Source organism: Mus pahari, chromosome 6 (genome assembly GCF_900095145.1).
Source record: "Mus pahari chromosome 6, PAHARI_EIJ_v1.1, whole genome shotgun sequence".
NCBI lineage: Eukaryota > Metazoa > Chordata > Mammalia > Rodentia > Muridae > Mus > Mus pahari.
The window spans coordinates 40,183,598-40,198,544 of NC_034595.1; the positions used below are offsets into that span (position 1 = coordinate 40,183,598).

The 14,947-nt window shown below is 39.9% G+C and overlaps 1 protein-coding gene across 3 annotated transcripts in view; it reads left to right on the forward strand.

The window, feature by feature from the left end:
• The window catches only part of Focad (focadhesin), a 324,827-nt gene that overhangs the window by 109,524 nt on the left and 200,356 nt on the right, over positions 1-14,947 (forward strand). For all 3 annotated transcript variants that reach the window (XM_029539699.1, XM_029539698.1, XM_021199728.2), the window contains 3 exons: positions 3,097-3,303; positions 7,697-7,784; positions 10,987-11,189. In XM_029539699.1, the coding sequence (XP_029395559.1) occupies positions 3,097-3,303; positions 7,697-7,784; positions 10,987-11,189 (498 nt within the window). The remainder of the gene's footprint in view (positions 1-3,096; positions 3,304-7,696; positions 7,785-10,986; positions 11,190-14,947) is intronic.

Genomic DNA, 14,947 nt, shown 5'->3' on the forward strand with positions numbered 1-14,947 from the left:
AAGATCTTCCAACTGGTAATAAGGACACATGCTCCACTATGTTCATAGCAGCCTTATTTATAATAGCCAGAAGCTGGAAAGAACCCAGATGTCCCTCAGTAGAGGAATGGATACTTGGTAGTTCTTGATCCTAGGTGATTGATTGGAGAAACTGGGCAAACTTGGGAGACCGTCTAGAAATGGTGGCACTAAAAAAGTCCAGAGTTAATAGTATGTACAATATTCACTGAAGTATAAATCAATACCATCTACTTTGAGATAAGTAGCAATGAAAACTCCTTTAAGAATCATTAGAGGAGAGAATCTTTGATCTCTTTGTGCTGGGTACTAAGAAGTGGAGGAAAAACAGAACAGTATAGACTAAAACACCTCTGGCAAACTGAACAAAAAGTGTGCCTATGTGGATGCACAACTCAGCCTGCTGAGTGCTACTTGAGTTCACCTATCCCATAGGAACCACTGGCAGCCCTTGCACTTGGTGTTTGGAAAGCCACAAACAGTGTAAGAAATGAGTTAATATGCCACTTCTCATAATTCCCTGTCGATGACAGATCATGGTATGGAGAGTTATGAGTAAAGTGTCAAGGGAGTTGAGAGGGAGAGAGAAATTTTAGTTACTATCTTTATGGCTGCAGATTAAAAGACACACAGTTGCCTGTGTGTTGTGATTCTAGTGTAGTGGTTCATTTGTCAGGCTATCCCATTCCAAGATCAAGGTCAGGCCATTTGTGGGGATCTGAGCGCCATGCTGCTTGGCTGATGGAAGGAATCTGAGGATATATTTCAAAGTGATCACTTTGGGTCACAGATGACCTGTTTTAAGTCTGTATTAGCAAGGAGTGACTGGAGTGACTCTTTCCTCTGTGGCTCATAAATGTGCTTTCCTGTAATCAAGGCAGAGAAAAGTTAATTAAAATGAATTCTCCAGTGACTTTTCTAAAGCTTTTGTTTTGCGTGGGTAATAAAGCAAATATAGGCAGAAGGTCTTCAGCTGGGGCAGTTTTCCAACCATGCCTTTATTGCCTTGTTCTGTGCGGTTTGGTAAATGTTTGCTTTCTTCGTGAGAGGCTTAGATGCTTGTAGAAGCTCACCATGGAGTGGTTTGGGGACACCCTGTCTTTATAGTAAGAAAGGTGAGAGAAAAAGGGAAACATCAGATTTAGTCATGCAACAAATCTGTTTTATTAAGAGAAAGAATGAGGCCAGGAGTGGTCGTGCATGCATTTAATCCCAGCACTCGGGAGGCAGATGCAGGTGGATTTCTGAGTGTGAGGGCAGCCTGGTCTACAGAGTTCCAGGACAGCCAGGGCTACACAGAGAAACCCTGTCTCGAAAAACCAAAAAAACCAAAAAAAANAAAAAAAAAAAAAAAAAAAGAAAGAAAGAAAGAAAGAAAGAAAGAAAGAAAAGTAAAGAAAGAGAAAGAATGAGAACAAGGAGTCCTACTTCCCTTAAACAGTGAACACCCAAACTCATGAATATACATACTCCTGAGAAGTAATACTGGTTTCAAGTACTTCTATTGTGGTGTTAAACAATTATACATTAGTCTCCCTTCTTCCTATAATAAGATACAAGCTTTAGACCTCCTATCTGTGTCTGGTCTTGTATGGGTTTTTCTCTCTTCTTATCTTTTTTGCTTGTCTCCCTCCTTTCTGTTTATTGGGTGGGAATCATTAAAAACAAACAACAACCCAAAACCACTTTCTTCCCATGAAATGACATCCAGAATTTTCATTGTTCCTTGTTCTAGTATAATCACAGGTACTCTGTATAAACTCAGAAATGTCCTTCTCAGAGCTGACTGTGGTGCTGTGGACATGGCCCTGTCCATCCTGGGCGCTAGGAAGGGAGCACACTGAAGTGACTACTATGTTGTGAGATGGAGACACCCCCCACCCCCAGTTTGAGTTAGGGTGAGAGTGTGGTCAGTGAGACTCAGGGTTGCTTCCTCCTCAACCAGTTGCTTCTCCATTTTGTGTGTGCATCTTGGTTTTATTTTAAATGATTTTTGTCACATCATACATTATCCATGTTGCATGTTGTATTTTTACATAGAAATAGAACATTACTTTGAATTCCTTCTTAAGAATTTTGATAATGTTAAAGACCAGAGAACTTTTATAGCTAATCAGCTGAATTGATTTTTTTTTTAATGGAAAGTTTCCAGTATGCAGAGAAAATATACTCAAGGAAATAAATCACCATATAATTTAGCTATTTGACTCGTGATATTTTATTTATAAATTATTTTTTGATGTTCTTTCTTTTCCCTTTGTCTTTTGGAATCTTTCTGGTTTTCTAGGAACTCTAATTGTGTATAATTTGTATTGATTCTCCTTTTTTAGTGAGTGGTTGGCAGTAGTGGAACAGGCAGGCTTTTCTCTTGATGAACTTAGTACACATAGGCATCCCTACTCGAGCAGTTGGGTCACTGTGTATAATCCCTGCGAAATACCATGATTGCTATGAGCAGGAGCAGTTGGGTCACTGTTTATAATCCCTGCGAAATACCATGATTGCTATGAGCAGGACCACACCTTTAACTCCAGAATTTTGAACAGAGCTGCAGGGTGTAAATTGAATTGGGATTTTCAAGGACACCCCAGTCCTTCCTGTCTAGTGCATTAATCTGTTGATAAGACACCTGCCATTTAGTGTGTTAAATGATGCATCAGGTAAGGCTTGTTGAGGGAGAACTTAGTACATGGTGAGAAAAGGTGGCCATTCGACAAGGTGTCTGTGTTGTACTGTTATAGAATTCAAGATCAACCTTGAGGTAATGTCCTCAACATGGAGGCACTGTAATTAATTTGTGTTAAGACATCTTCTTTCAAAGAAGCCAAAAAATACAAAGAGTTTGTTTTGGGAGCATCCCTCAGCAGCAGAGCATCTGGCTGTGGAGTTTGTGTGAGTCAAGAGCAGCAAAGGCAGTAAAAATTTTACTTCGGTTAGTGACAAATGCAGATGGCGCCCTTGAGGAGCTGAACGCTCAGTCATCTAACTATGTCTCCTTCACACTTTTGTTCCACTGAAAACTTTTTGTATAGCTCAAAGTTATTCTATAATCTTAACCAGTATGACTTCCTTCAACAGATGAAAGATCTGATGCAGACAACAGAGATGATGCTGTTCCTGGAGGAAGTATATCTAAGCCTTCTGCGGCACCCTGGCTTCTGGAAAAGTCAGCTTACCCAGCTGACTCTTCAGCTGCTGTGCATCTGTGAAGTCAGCTTAAAGATAACTGGGGAATGCTCATCTTTAATTCACCTTTTAGAGCGCAGTGTTGAACTTCTTGGGGAGGTAATGACACCGTGTTAATGTGCTAATTATCACTTTAGAAAGTCTTTGAGAAACTGGGTGGTTTTGTTTACGTAGTTTATTGTATGTCAGAAGTGGTTGGATCTCATGCTATTAGATTATACGATTACATGAATTATTAAATCATCTCTGTCATCACTTAAAAGTCTACCTTGTTTTCATCCATTAATATGCAATATAAATATTGAACAAGTGTTATATTCTAGAATCTACACATTCTATGATCTCAAGATATAAGAATTAATGGAAGTAAGCAATTGTAACAGAGTAAGATAAATGTGCTCATTGGACCATATTTACAAGGTTATGTGAACCAAGATCAGGACTCATTTTTTGCAGTCTACCACATAGCAGGTGAGGATGAGGGTTGCTGTAAGTTTTGGAGCCAGGCTGAGTTCTAGACCTATATGGCCAACACAGTGAGATCATACCTCAAAAACAAAAACAGAAGCTGGGTGTGGTAGTGAACATTTTTAATCCTAGTATACAAGAGGCAGAGTCAGGTAGATCTCTGTGAGTTGGCGGTCAGTCTGGTCTATCTACACAGTGATTCTAGGGCATCCAGAACAACCTAGTGAGATCCTATGTACACAAACAAACCCTAAATCAAACAGCTATATGTATTTGTAGTCTGATATATATATATATATATATATATATATATATATATATATATATATATATGTTCTCAAGTTTCTTGTTTCTAATGTTAGTGTTCCTGAGGTTAACCATTTTAAAAATTAATTTGAAGACCTTGAGTGCCCAATGTATGTGGAGTTGAAGGAGAATAAACTAGGTTTCTCGTGTATTTTGAGACTGGATTCATCTGCTGGCTATTCAGTTTCAATAGTAGCATACTCTTTCTCTTCTCGTTCACTTACAGCCTTTCTGTGGGAGGAGTGTCCTCATACTTTATAGGCCTGTTTCTCCAACTCTGTGGTGTGGTAGGTTTGGCTTTGGTTGAGCCATTCATCTGTAGATTCAAAAGCGCGTCTCTTTTAGGCTTTTCTATTTCAAGGAAAAAAGATTTATTCCTATCAAAAAAAAAATCAAGCAATAATATTATCAATTTAGAGGGTACTGGGTAATTTCTCCAGGTGTAGACCAGACTAAACATGGTAGCTTTACACAAGCTAGGACCCGGTAGTTTCTAAGACACAGTCATGGGATGACTCATATATCCTTCCTGTTCTGTGTGAGTCAGCTCAAGAGTTACTAGGAAGAAAGGTTTGTGAGCATAGCTGGTGGAGTCCACTCTCCAGGACAGGGCCTGACATAGCTGTGGTTCTCAGGACTCTGAACAGTTGTCTTTCCCTTTGTGTCTTCTGCAGGAGGCAAACTTTATTGCACATGCTTTTGTGTTCTTGTAAAAGGTGTTTCCATGACTAAGACTGTAACATCCTCCAGAAAAAGGCCTTTCCTGTAAACAGTAACATATCTGGGCCAGCCTATGTTATTAGTCCCTGTCATATGCATAGTGTTCAAATATTTCTTTCATTTGAATTGCGGCCCAAATTGTGAGCCCAGATATTTTCCATCATTCGGAATCTTGTGGCACCTGTAGCTAGTTAAGGTATTTATTTACTCCCCCCTCCTTTCTCTAGCCAGGCTCTGTGTTAGACTCTTTCTTTACAGGCCATGAGGAGCCTGCGTTCTCACAAAAGTAAAAAAGGTATGAGAATGGAGATCATTTACAAATGTGATCCCAGGCTGGGAAGAGGTTGTGCTGGGAGAAACAGCAGTATGAGAAATTGCTCTAAGTAACCAGTGGCTCCGTTCTTTAGACTCCTCCCAGAAGCCTTGTGTAATGTTTCAGACTAACAAGAATCCAAGGCACGGAGTAGCCACCTGTCCAGATGACCCTCTTGCCACTTTGTGAAGCTTACCCCTGTGGGGCTTGCAGTTTGGGGACAGAAAGCAAAGAGTTGTGTTGTGGGGCCATGTGGTAAAATGTTCAGGTTGATTTTGGGCAGGACATGTGTATGTTTTGAAGGGAGGAGCTGTAATTAGTGGAAGGGGCATGAGAAATGCCAGCACAGTGGTGTGGCCACTGGTCCAGTGGATGGCCCTACACTCATGCACACATGCGCAGCACTAATAGGAGTTTGTGGGTTAAGAAAAGGATGGGGGGTGAAGCTGGGGAGTTGATGTTTGGGAATGTGGGGAGGTAGAGGGGGTAAATTGAGGACAGATATAATCATATTTCCTTGAATACATATATGAACTTCTCAAAGAATAAATTAAAAAATATGTTCTGATGTCTATCAGTCAAACAAACAAAAACAATTTTTTGTAAAGAAACCTAAGATTCATCCGTTTTAATCCTGCACTATTCACTCTATGTTTTTGATATCCCAAGTCTTTCGCTCCTTTTTCTGTTACCCCTTGTTCTTTATAGCTGGTCTCACACAGGCCAGAGAAGTTAACTTTCATTTATGATTACTTACTTTTATTTTTTTACTTATTTTATTTATTTATATTCCAAATGTTGCCTCTCCTCTCAATATCCCCTCCCATGTTTCTTCACCTTATTCCCCTTTCCCTTTGCCTCTGAGAGGGTGCTCCCCCAGGGACCTCCACTCACACTCCCCCCTCCCCCCGCCATCATCCCCATCTCTGGGGCATCAAGTCAAGTCTCTACAGGATTAGGCACGTCCTTTCCCACGGAGGCCAGACAAGGCAGTCTTCCAGTGCCAGGGGCCACTGACCAGGCCCTGTGTGCTCTTTGGCTGGTGACCTCGTCTCTGGGAGCTCCCAGTGGTCTGGGTTAGTTGATATTGTTTGTCTTCCTATGGCATTGCCATCCCCTTCAGTTTCTTCAAAACTTCTCCTAACTCTTCCATAGGGGTCCCGACTTCAGTCCAGTGGTAGACTGTAAGTGTCTGCATCTGTCTCAGTCAGCTGCTGGTAAAGCCTCTCAGAGCACAACCATGCTAGTTTCCTGTGTGCAAGTACAACATAGCATTAGTACTACTGTCAGGGTTTGGTTCCCACCATGAAATAGATTACCATTGAGAAAGGTTTGTTTGTTGTTGTTGTTTTTTGTTTTTTGTTTTTTGTTTTGCCTTTTCAATGACAGTTGCTATGGGAGAGGCATTCAGCCAAGTCATTAGTATACTGTGTCATGCTTTTGCTATGAACCTCTTGGAGGTTTCCAATTTTGGAGTGTAAATAATTTTGCTACCTTCCTGTTTTATATGTGGACATGTAGAAATTCAGGGACATATGGCAGAGCCTGAGGTGATGATGTACCTCGTGAGTATATTGGTTTCAAAGCCATTAAACTCATCCTCTGATGAGTTCACTTTGCCTGTTTCCTTGTTCTTAACTATACTCCAAAGCAGGAAACATGGATAACTACAAAAGATACAAATTGGCAGGTTTTACTTACAAAGTTTAAGTCCCCCCTTTCTTTTGATGTTTTGTTTTTAAAGCTCCCAAGGTGGAGATTTAGAAGATTTTGTATAAAGTTCAGTTTCCTTCTTGCCATGGTAAAGGTAAGATGTAGGACGTTATTGACTTATGCCAGAATTGATAGGGCCTCATGGAGTATCCCCTCCGCTGGTCCATTGCGAGGGTTTTTCCTCATCTGTTTCCTTATAGATGGCCCTGTCACATGTACACCCCCAGCCCCACCCCCCTTCTGCCAGTCTTTATCCTCATGATTTGACTCTGCAGCTCTTCTGTAAAATTTCTGAATGGTCTTAAGTGGCCTTATCTTTTTTGTTTTGATCTTGTGTCATCTTGATTAGAACTTACTGTACATGTGTTCTTCACTTTACTTACACATTGCTGACCTTGATGATTTCATATTGTATGCTTATTTCTTTGTTATAGTTAAATATGCTCAAGAAATTACCATCCCTGCCTCCTTCACACCAATGCTTCTTTTTCATAATACAGTTTATTAAACTATAGGTCATGTAACTTATTTTGTTACTTATATAGATGAATTGTATCTAATGTTAGGTAAATAGAAAAAATTAGCTACTTTTTCCTAATGAAATGTTCGTAAATCCAGCATTTCAGGCTGTTGCAGTGGCTCACAAAGATTTATTCCTCTAAATATTTTTTGGTAGAAAGTTTTCTTCTTTAACAAAACCAAAACTAGCCATCCAACCAAAAGAGGTAGGAGTGAACCAAAACATAGTTCTCTTTGAATTGTTTTGGTGTAACTCTGTTGCTTTTCAGCCACTGATTTAACACTTAACCTACTCTGTGGGTATTTGCTAATTCTTCAGTGGTACTGATAGGATTAGGCATTCTATTCAGTGTTTACAATTGTTTATTGAAATATATTTTTCTTGGATTCATGTTGCAAAGCCATGATTCCTGGATTCTCTTTAACACACTTTTTGTTCTTTTCTATTTCTAGGATTTTCCTGTTGAATTGGTCATTATTGGAATTGCTTTACTACTTCTACAGATGCCAGCAAGTCAACAGAAGCCACTATTAAACCTAGGTACGTCAAAATAGACTCTGCAGAGGACAATGTAAACACATGCTTGCCTTGGTGTTCTAGAATCTAGAGCAGCGGGCCCTGCTCCTCCATGTAGCATGCTTGCCTGGTGTTTTAGAGTCTAGCACAGTGGGTCCTGCTCCTCTACATGGTTTGAGTTTCTGATCTGGCTTCTTCCTAATTGCTACCAAGAAGAGCTTATTTCTTACTCTAGTGCTAGCCTGTGCATGTCTCCATATCCTATCATTTGCACAGTATTTTTCAAGCACTTTAAGTTGTAATAGAATTGATAGTGCAATGCCGTTTAAAAATGTATATGTGGGCATTTTCCTTATTCATAATTATATACCAAAATGAGAATAATATAAGATCCTTGTAAGAACTTAAGTGTATTGCAGGTTGTACTTGTTTTAACATTCTATTTTGTTCCTGAGAGATGGCTCAGTGGGTAAAGACACTTGTCATACCTAACAGGTTGTATTCAATCCCCAGAAGGCACATGGTGGAAGGAGAGACTTGATCCCATGAGTTGGCCTCTGACCTACATACACACATACACACACACACACACACACACACACACACACACACACACCAGATATCCCCGCCACTTCACATCCCTCACATACACACCCATGGCAGAAAACTCAGGCTTGTTTATATGATCAGGTTGTAATTAATGTTCTTTTGCTATCTTGGGTTAGAGGATGAATGACGATGTTCCTTCATTGTCTAATACTGATTTAAAGGAAAGTGAAGGCGCTGAGAGGGAAGCACAGTGTGCTAGTTATGAAGGCTACACGAGTCAAGTTTCTACCAATGATGGGCAAATAAGACATGTTTTTACATTTTACTATTTTACTTTATGTTGTCTAACTTTGCTTCAACTAAAATCAAGCGCATGTTAATAACAGATGGGAAAATTAAAGTTCCTTAGATAAATTTCTGTTGTGCTTTCTCTGGGACACTAATTTGGCAGTATCTTGAGAGTGAATTGCTTAGAAGTGGTCTCAGTACGTGGAGGAGATCCGGTCTTGTAGATTACTTTTGCCTTGTGTTCACTGTCTGCTCCTCCCTGGTCCTCTTTGGATGACTTCTGTTTTCTTTTTCCACCAACATCTCCTAGAGGCAGTGTTCTCCAGCGTGGTACTTCTGTTGCTTTTTCAAAGTTTCATTATGCTATAATTTAAATTTCATGAGCTTTAGCATCAAAAATGTAAATCTCTGTCCTTAAATTTCTTATATCTAATGCTATTAATCATCATTTCCAGTTGTAGCCCTAGAGAAATATTTCTCTGTTTTTGGGAAAAAAATCTATTTGGGCAGGTATTAAGAACACTGGTTGCTCTTCCAGAGGACCTGGACTTGATTCCCATTACTTAACCTGGCAGCCTAACAACCATCTATAGTTCTGGTCCAGGTGATCCTGTGCCCTCTTCTGACCTTTGAGAGCACTGAATGCATGTGGGTCACAGATGTAAATGCAAGCAAAACACCCATATGTATAAAATAAAAACAACCAACATAAAGCTGTTTATCATTATTATTGAATGTGTGTGCCATCACATGCATGGAGAGGACAGATGACAGCGCATTCTTCCTTTCACCTTTATTGTTCCGGGGCTGGGGTTCAGATCACCAGGGTTTGCAGGACAAGCACTTTATCCACTGACCCAATTCGTTGACCTTAATGTCTTTTGTCCTTGTAGATTTGCCTTTTCATATAAATGGATTGTAATTGTTTTATTGACATAAAAATTTCCAAAGCCCTAGAGAAACCGCATTTCTAATTTTGTCATTGTAAACGTGTTTTGGCTCATGCACAATAGAAAAATGACACAGGAACAAGCAAACACTTTGAGCAGCTGTTTGCTCGCAGACTTTTATTTCTCTTGTACACCAATGCCTGTTTTGTGGTTATCTTGGTTAAGGGAATAAACCACACTGAAAATTATTGAGACAGTCTGTCATTTGAAGCTGTTTAGTATATTGGGAAACTAGTTTTCAAAGTTAATAGATAATCAAGAGAATGTCACTCATTTCAAATTCAAAATGTAACCATTAATATAATAATAACATTAGCCTTGATTATAAGTAATAACCTATGAGAATATCTGGATAATTTATAACAATATTGAATATATGTGCTATGTGCTTCCTATTTTTTTGCCAAAAGGTAATATATTTTTAAATGACTTGTAGACAACTATGGATTAAGGCCAATGTTTTGGGAAAGTATCTCATAGTAACATGTGTTTGTATTTCAGATCAAGTTAAGGTTTGACTTAACCAATTTAAAACAAAACATCGACAATACCACATTGTTTAATTTAATGCCCAGAGTTTTGTTTTTTTTTTGCTATAGTGGGGAAATTACTTGATTACTTTGGCAATTTGACCGTGATGCCTATGAGTAATATCTTTAAATCAGTGTTTATTCAGCAACCTTGAAAAATATAGTAAAAACGAAAAGTACTTGTATCCTAACTCCTTCCATTCTTAGTCTCCAGGAGAGCCTGTGCATGGCTAACTCATTGTACATCTGTATCTGTGCCTCTGTATCTGAGCCTGAGTTTCCATGGAAAGGAACCACTTACTGAAAAGGGTCTCATGGGTGTGTGGCTTTGGGACTTCAGTGATCTACTTTTTAACCACCTAGCTGAGGTCTAGGGCCAGCATATGTTATTAGTCCCTCATATGGATAGTGTTCAATTATATCTTTCATTTGAATTGAGGACCAAACTGTGATCCCACCTTGGGATCCTTCACCTTGCTGTTCACTTAAGCATCTGCTAATGTGATTTTTGGCTTGTTTGTTGAAGACGCATGTGTGCTGCCCTCATTATTTGCTGATCAGGTACTTATGGTCTCTTGGTTGGTTGGTATTAAGAACAAATGTTTAATTATATTAAAAAAATCCACAGTGACCAAAAACTAGAGTTGATTTATATATAAATCATATATGAATGCACAGTATGTTTTATCTTTACAAGTACCCTTATTTTTCTGTTATGAATATCAACAGCTTTAAAAAAAACATGCAATTAGCTTTTATTTTACTGGTATTCACTTTTACCCTGACTTGTTATCCAGGTTGTATCTGAGCTGGTTGTAAAAGTGCAAGAAAAACTCTATTTCATGGGGAAAATATTCTGTTTTGTGTTAATTTAAAAAAAAAATTGTGAACTCTTATTTTGATGATTAGCTTTGAAGCTCCTCTCGATTACTGAGGGTCAGAAAATCCCGAAGGCATCCCTGCTGCTCCTGGTGCCTCTTCTGCAGATACTGTCTTCCACTGCCCTGGAAGACTGTCTGGCCATGGGTGAGGAAGGCCCCTCCAGGCAGCAGTTAGCTCTGAGTCTTATGGAAGTGCTACAGAAAGAGCGCCACGGAGACGACAGCCACACGGTAATGAGTACCTCTATTTCTTTTCTCCATCCATGCACTTTTTCTGTCACATCTTGATGAAATTTCTGCTTAGATGTAAGTTCACTGTACTTTTCAGATTTGTCTGGCGGGAGTGTGGGAGATGTTATGCTGCTCTGGACTATGCAACAAGCTTAGGTCGTCCTTTGAGCAATAAGTTTTAGAAATGCTAGGATCTCTCTTCCTGTCTGCGATTGCAGTGTATATTAGCTGCTAATGTTACTGAGTAGTATTAAGAAAAGTAGTATTAAGGAATCTGCTTAATCTATTTATTTATTTAATCTATGAAATATGTTTACTCTAGTTGTTTCTTTCCCCTTCCTTCCTTCCTTCCTTCCTTCCTTCCTTCCTTCCTTCCTTCCTTCCTTCCTTCCCTCCCTCCCTCCCTCCCTCCCTCCCTCCGTCCCTTTTTCCATTTCATTCATTCATTCATTCATTCATCCATTCGTTCATTTTATGCACATATAGGAGGCTTTCCACAAAGGCTAGAAGAGAGTTTCAGATCCCTTGGCGTAGGAATTTGCAGGTGGTTGGGAGACACCCGATGTGGGTCCAGTCCCCTGCAAGAGCAGCACGTGGTCTTGCCCTCTCTAGGGTTTCTTTAATATACTTGAACATGGACTCTTCCATTCTCAGAGATCATTAATGTATGTTCCACATTTTGCTCGACAGGGTATCTTCCTCAAATTCTGGAAGTTTGGGGTTCGTATAAGATTTATATGGCAGGTCATGTTAGGTTCCCTGGCTGGTGGCTCTTATTGTCTTTATGTATGATGATGTTTTCCTGCCTCACATGGAAGACAAGTCTGTCACATGCTTTTTTTATTGCCTTGCAAGGCTGTATGGCCATGAATGAAGAGTCTGTCCGAGTAGCTTTTGACTCTGAGCCTTTTGGTACTGCAGTGGGGTTGTTGTCCTATTCACCTATTCTGTGTTCTCAGTCTCCCCTTTTTTCTTTTTCTTTTAAAATTGTGTGTGTATGTGTTTGTGTGCGTGTGTGCATGTATGTACATGTATACACCCCATTGAACATCTGTGGCGGTCAGATGACAACTTTTAGGATTCAGTTCTTTCCCTCTACACTGTGGATGGATCCCAGAGATTGAACCCAGATTGTCAGGGTTGACAGCAAGTTTTTACCCACCCAGCCCTGTTATTGGCTCTCTGGCTTCCATTTTCTGTGACAGGAGCCTAAGATGGCTGGGTCCTAGGCCTCTTCTCTTGTCCCATAGTGCCTTTGGTGAAATGTGTTGCTTCTTAGCTCCTCTCCTAGGTGTTGGGGATGAGGGTTAAGTAAGATAAAGTGAGCAATGTCCAAAGTCTCTGTTGCCGTGTCCCTGCAAACACAAGCTGGAACACGCAAAGAAAGGTCCCTTTAGTCATGCATTGTTAGGGTTAGGGTCTAGTCATCATTATTGCTTACCTAAGAATGTACTGGCAACAAAGTAATTGTATATTATAGCTTCCTCAATCTAGATCGCTACACTACAATTGTGATTCTTGAAATAACAGTAAGAGAAGGAAATTCTGAGTTCTAAAAAGCCTGGCAAGAATCAAATAACATTTTTTTTATACCTTACCTCCTAGTTCACCATATAGCATAATGGTTCTGGGTGGGACCAGGGCTGGGGCCAGTGCTAAGGTTTCGGCAGGATGTATTGTCAATTATATACCTTTAAGTCACAAGTGTTATTTACTGAGGCTCACAGTAACTCTAATACCTCAGCAGCACTCAGCTTACTGTTTGCTCAGGCGTGTGTGTCTTATTCATCAGTGATGGTAGCTGCACTTTCTCTCTAGCAGCTGTTGCCAAGGGGGGAGGCAGAAGAAATACTATCAATGGTATAAATATCCTTTTCATGATGCTATGCTGCCTTATTGGGGCCCGGAGTGGACCTCTATTATCTTTTTAAAATACTCCAGCCACATTTACTGTGGTATTCTCTTCCTCGGGTACCAGTATGGGCTGTGCATTCCAAACACAACTATTAATTCTGCTTGCCTCACACTCACCAAGTCTGTTCCCAGATCTTTGCTTTCACATGCGATGCTCTTTTGTGTGCTCTGTATGAACTGTCCGTTCCTCCAAATACAGCCAAATGTTCTCAAGCCCCCAAGTTAGTATTCACTGTACTGTGTGTTTCCAGCCTTTATTTACCCAGTGCACAAAATACTGTGTGCTAATGTGGGAGGTTCCATGTTTGTAACTTCGACACTATGGGGAGCTCACTGGCGGGGAGGATTCTGACTCTTTCACCAGGCCTTTAGGAAAAGGCAGCAATGGAAATTGTTAGCACTAAATTGCAGTGGTCATTTCTATCCTGTGTTTCTGCTTTATATTTCTCAGCTGACTGTAGGAAAAGGAAAAGGCTTCAGTTGAAAATACCTTAGCCAGTGCCTGACGAGTGTTTTCTTTCTCTTATACTTAAATAGCATATGAACTTATCGTCTCATCCAAAGAACCTGATCCATTGTTTAGTGCCTGGTGCATATTCAGTATTTCACAAGTTTTAGTCATAGAAAATGTGCACTTCTCCCAAGACTAGCCCCTTTTCCTATAGATTTATTGCAGAAAGCTTTCTATGAAAGGCACAGATTTGCTGTGTTTAGTGAGTTCTCTAGGCGATTCTGACTCAGTGTTTGATTATAGCTAGAGCTGTTCTTCTGAAGTACAGTTTGTAGGTTAAATACACTGCCATGCTGAGCTCCTCCATTCCTGAAGCCCGAGAACCAGGAAATAAAACATGCCTTAATATCTTTTTATCCTTAAGATGTAAAAATGTATGATTTTAAACATGATATTCATCTCTTTAAAGTCTAATAAGTATTTTTAATAGTGTTTGAGAAACAAGATGCTTTTTGTATTTGACTATTAACTGTGATATCTTAAACCATCTCTTGTAATCTCAGGCTAAGGAACTATGAGCCAGTAGTCATAAATTCTAGGTGTATAAAAGTTCTCCCAGGATAATAAAGAATAAAAGAAACATTGGTGTGCATGAATTAGGGCCACTAAGGAGAGAAACTTAAAACAAACCACTACGAGTAATTGTTGACTAGTAAAGGTACTTAGTTATTCCTTAAAGAGCACTCTGAGAGTAATTATGGGGAACGGTTACTCCTCTCAGATAAAGAGGCGGTCTGGCTCTTGTGCCCGCTGTTGACAATGACCATCACTGCGCTAAAGGGCAAAGAGGAAGTGCTGACCAGGTCCCACAGAGGAAGGATGTGGATCACACTGAGTACCTGACAGTAAGACAGATTTGGGGGAAGTTTTGGGGGATAGGGAATGAAGTGGATTGATGAGATACAGTGAATGGAGACTTGGGGCTGAGTGGCTGTGCTCATTCAGAGGACAAACTCATTTCTATAAAACTGTTGTAGTCGGTGGGAAGATTAGGATAGCTTGACTCGACTAGGGTCTCCTGCAAGCTTTGTGTGTGTGTGTGTAACTATAGTATTTCTGGGCCCTGTTGATAGAATAGTAACAGCCTTTATTTGGAATTGTAGGGAGCAGAGAATATATAGGATATTTGTTTCTTAATTTAAATAGTCATGAAATTTTTAGTGAGTTGTCATTATCTTACTAAGAGCTAAGTTAAGACCTACGGAGCATGTGCAGAATGAGAAACTCCTGTTTCTTAGTGAGTCTAAACTAGGTTCTCATTGTTGTCAGTCATTATTCTCTCTCTCTCTCTCTCTCTCTCTCTCTCTCTCTCTCTCTCTCTCTCTCTCTCTCT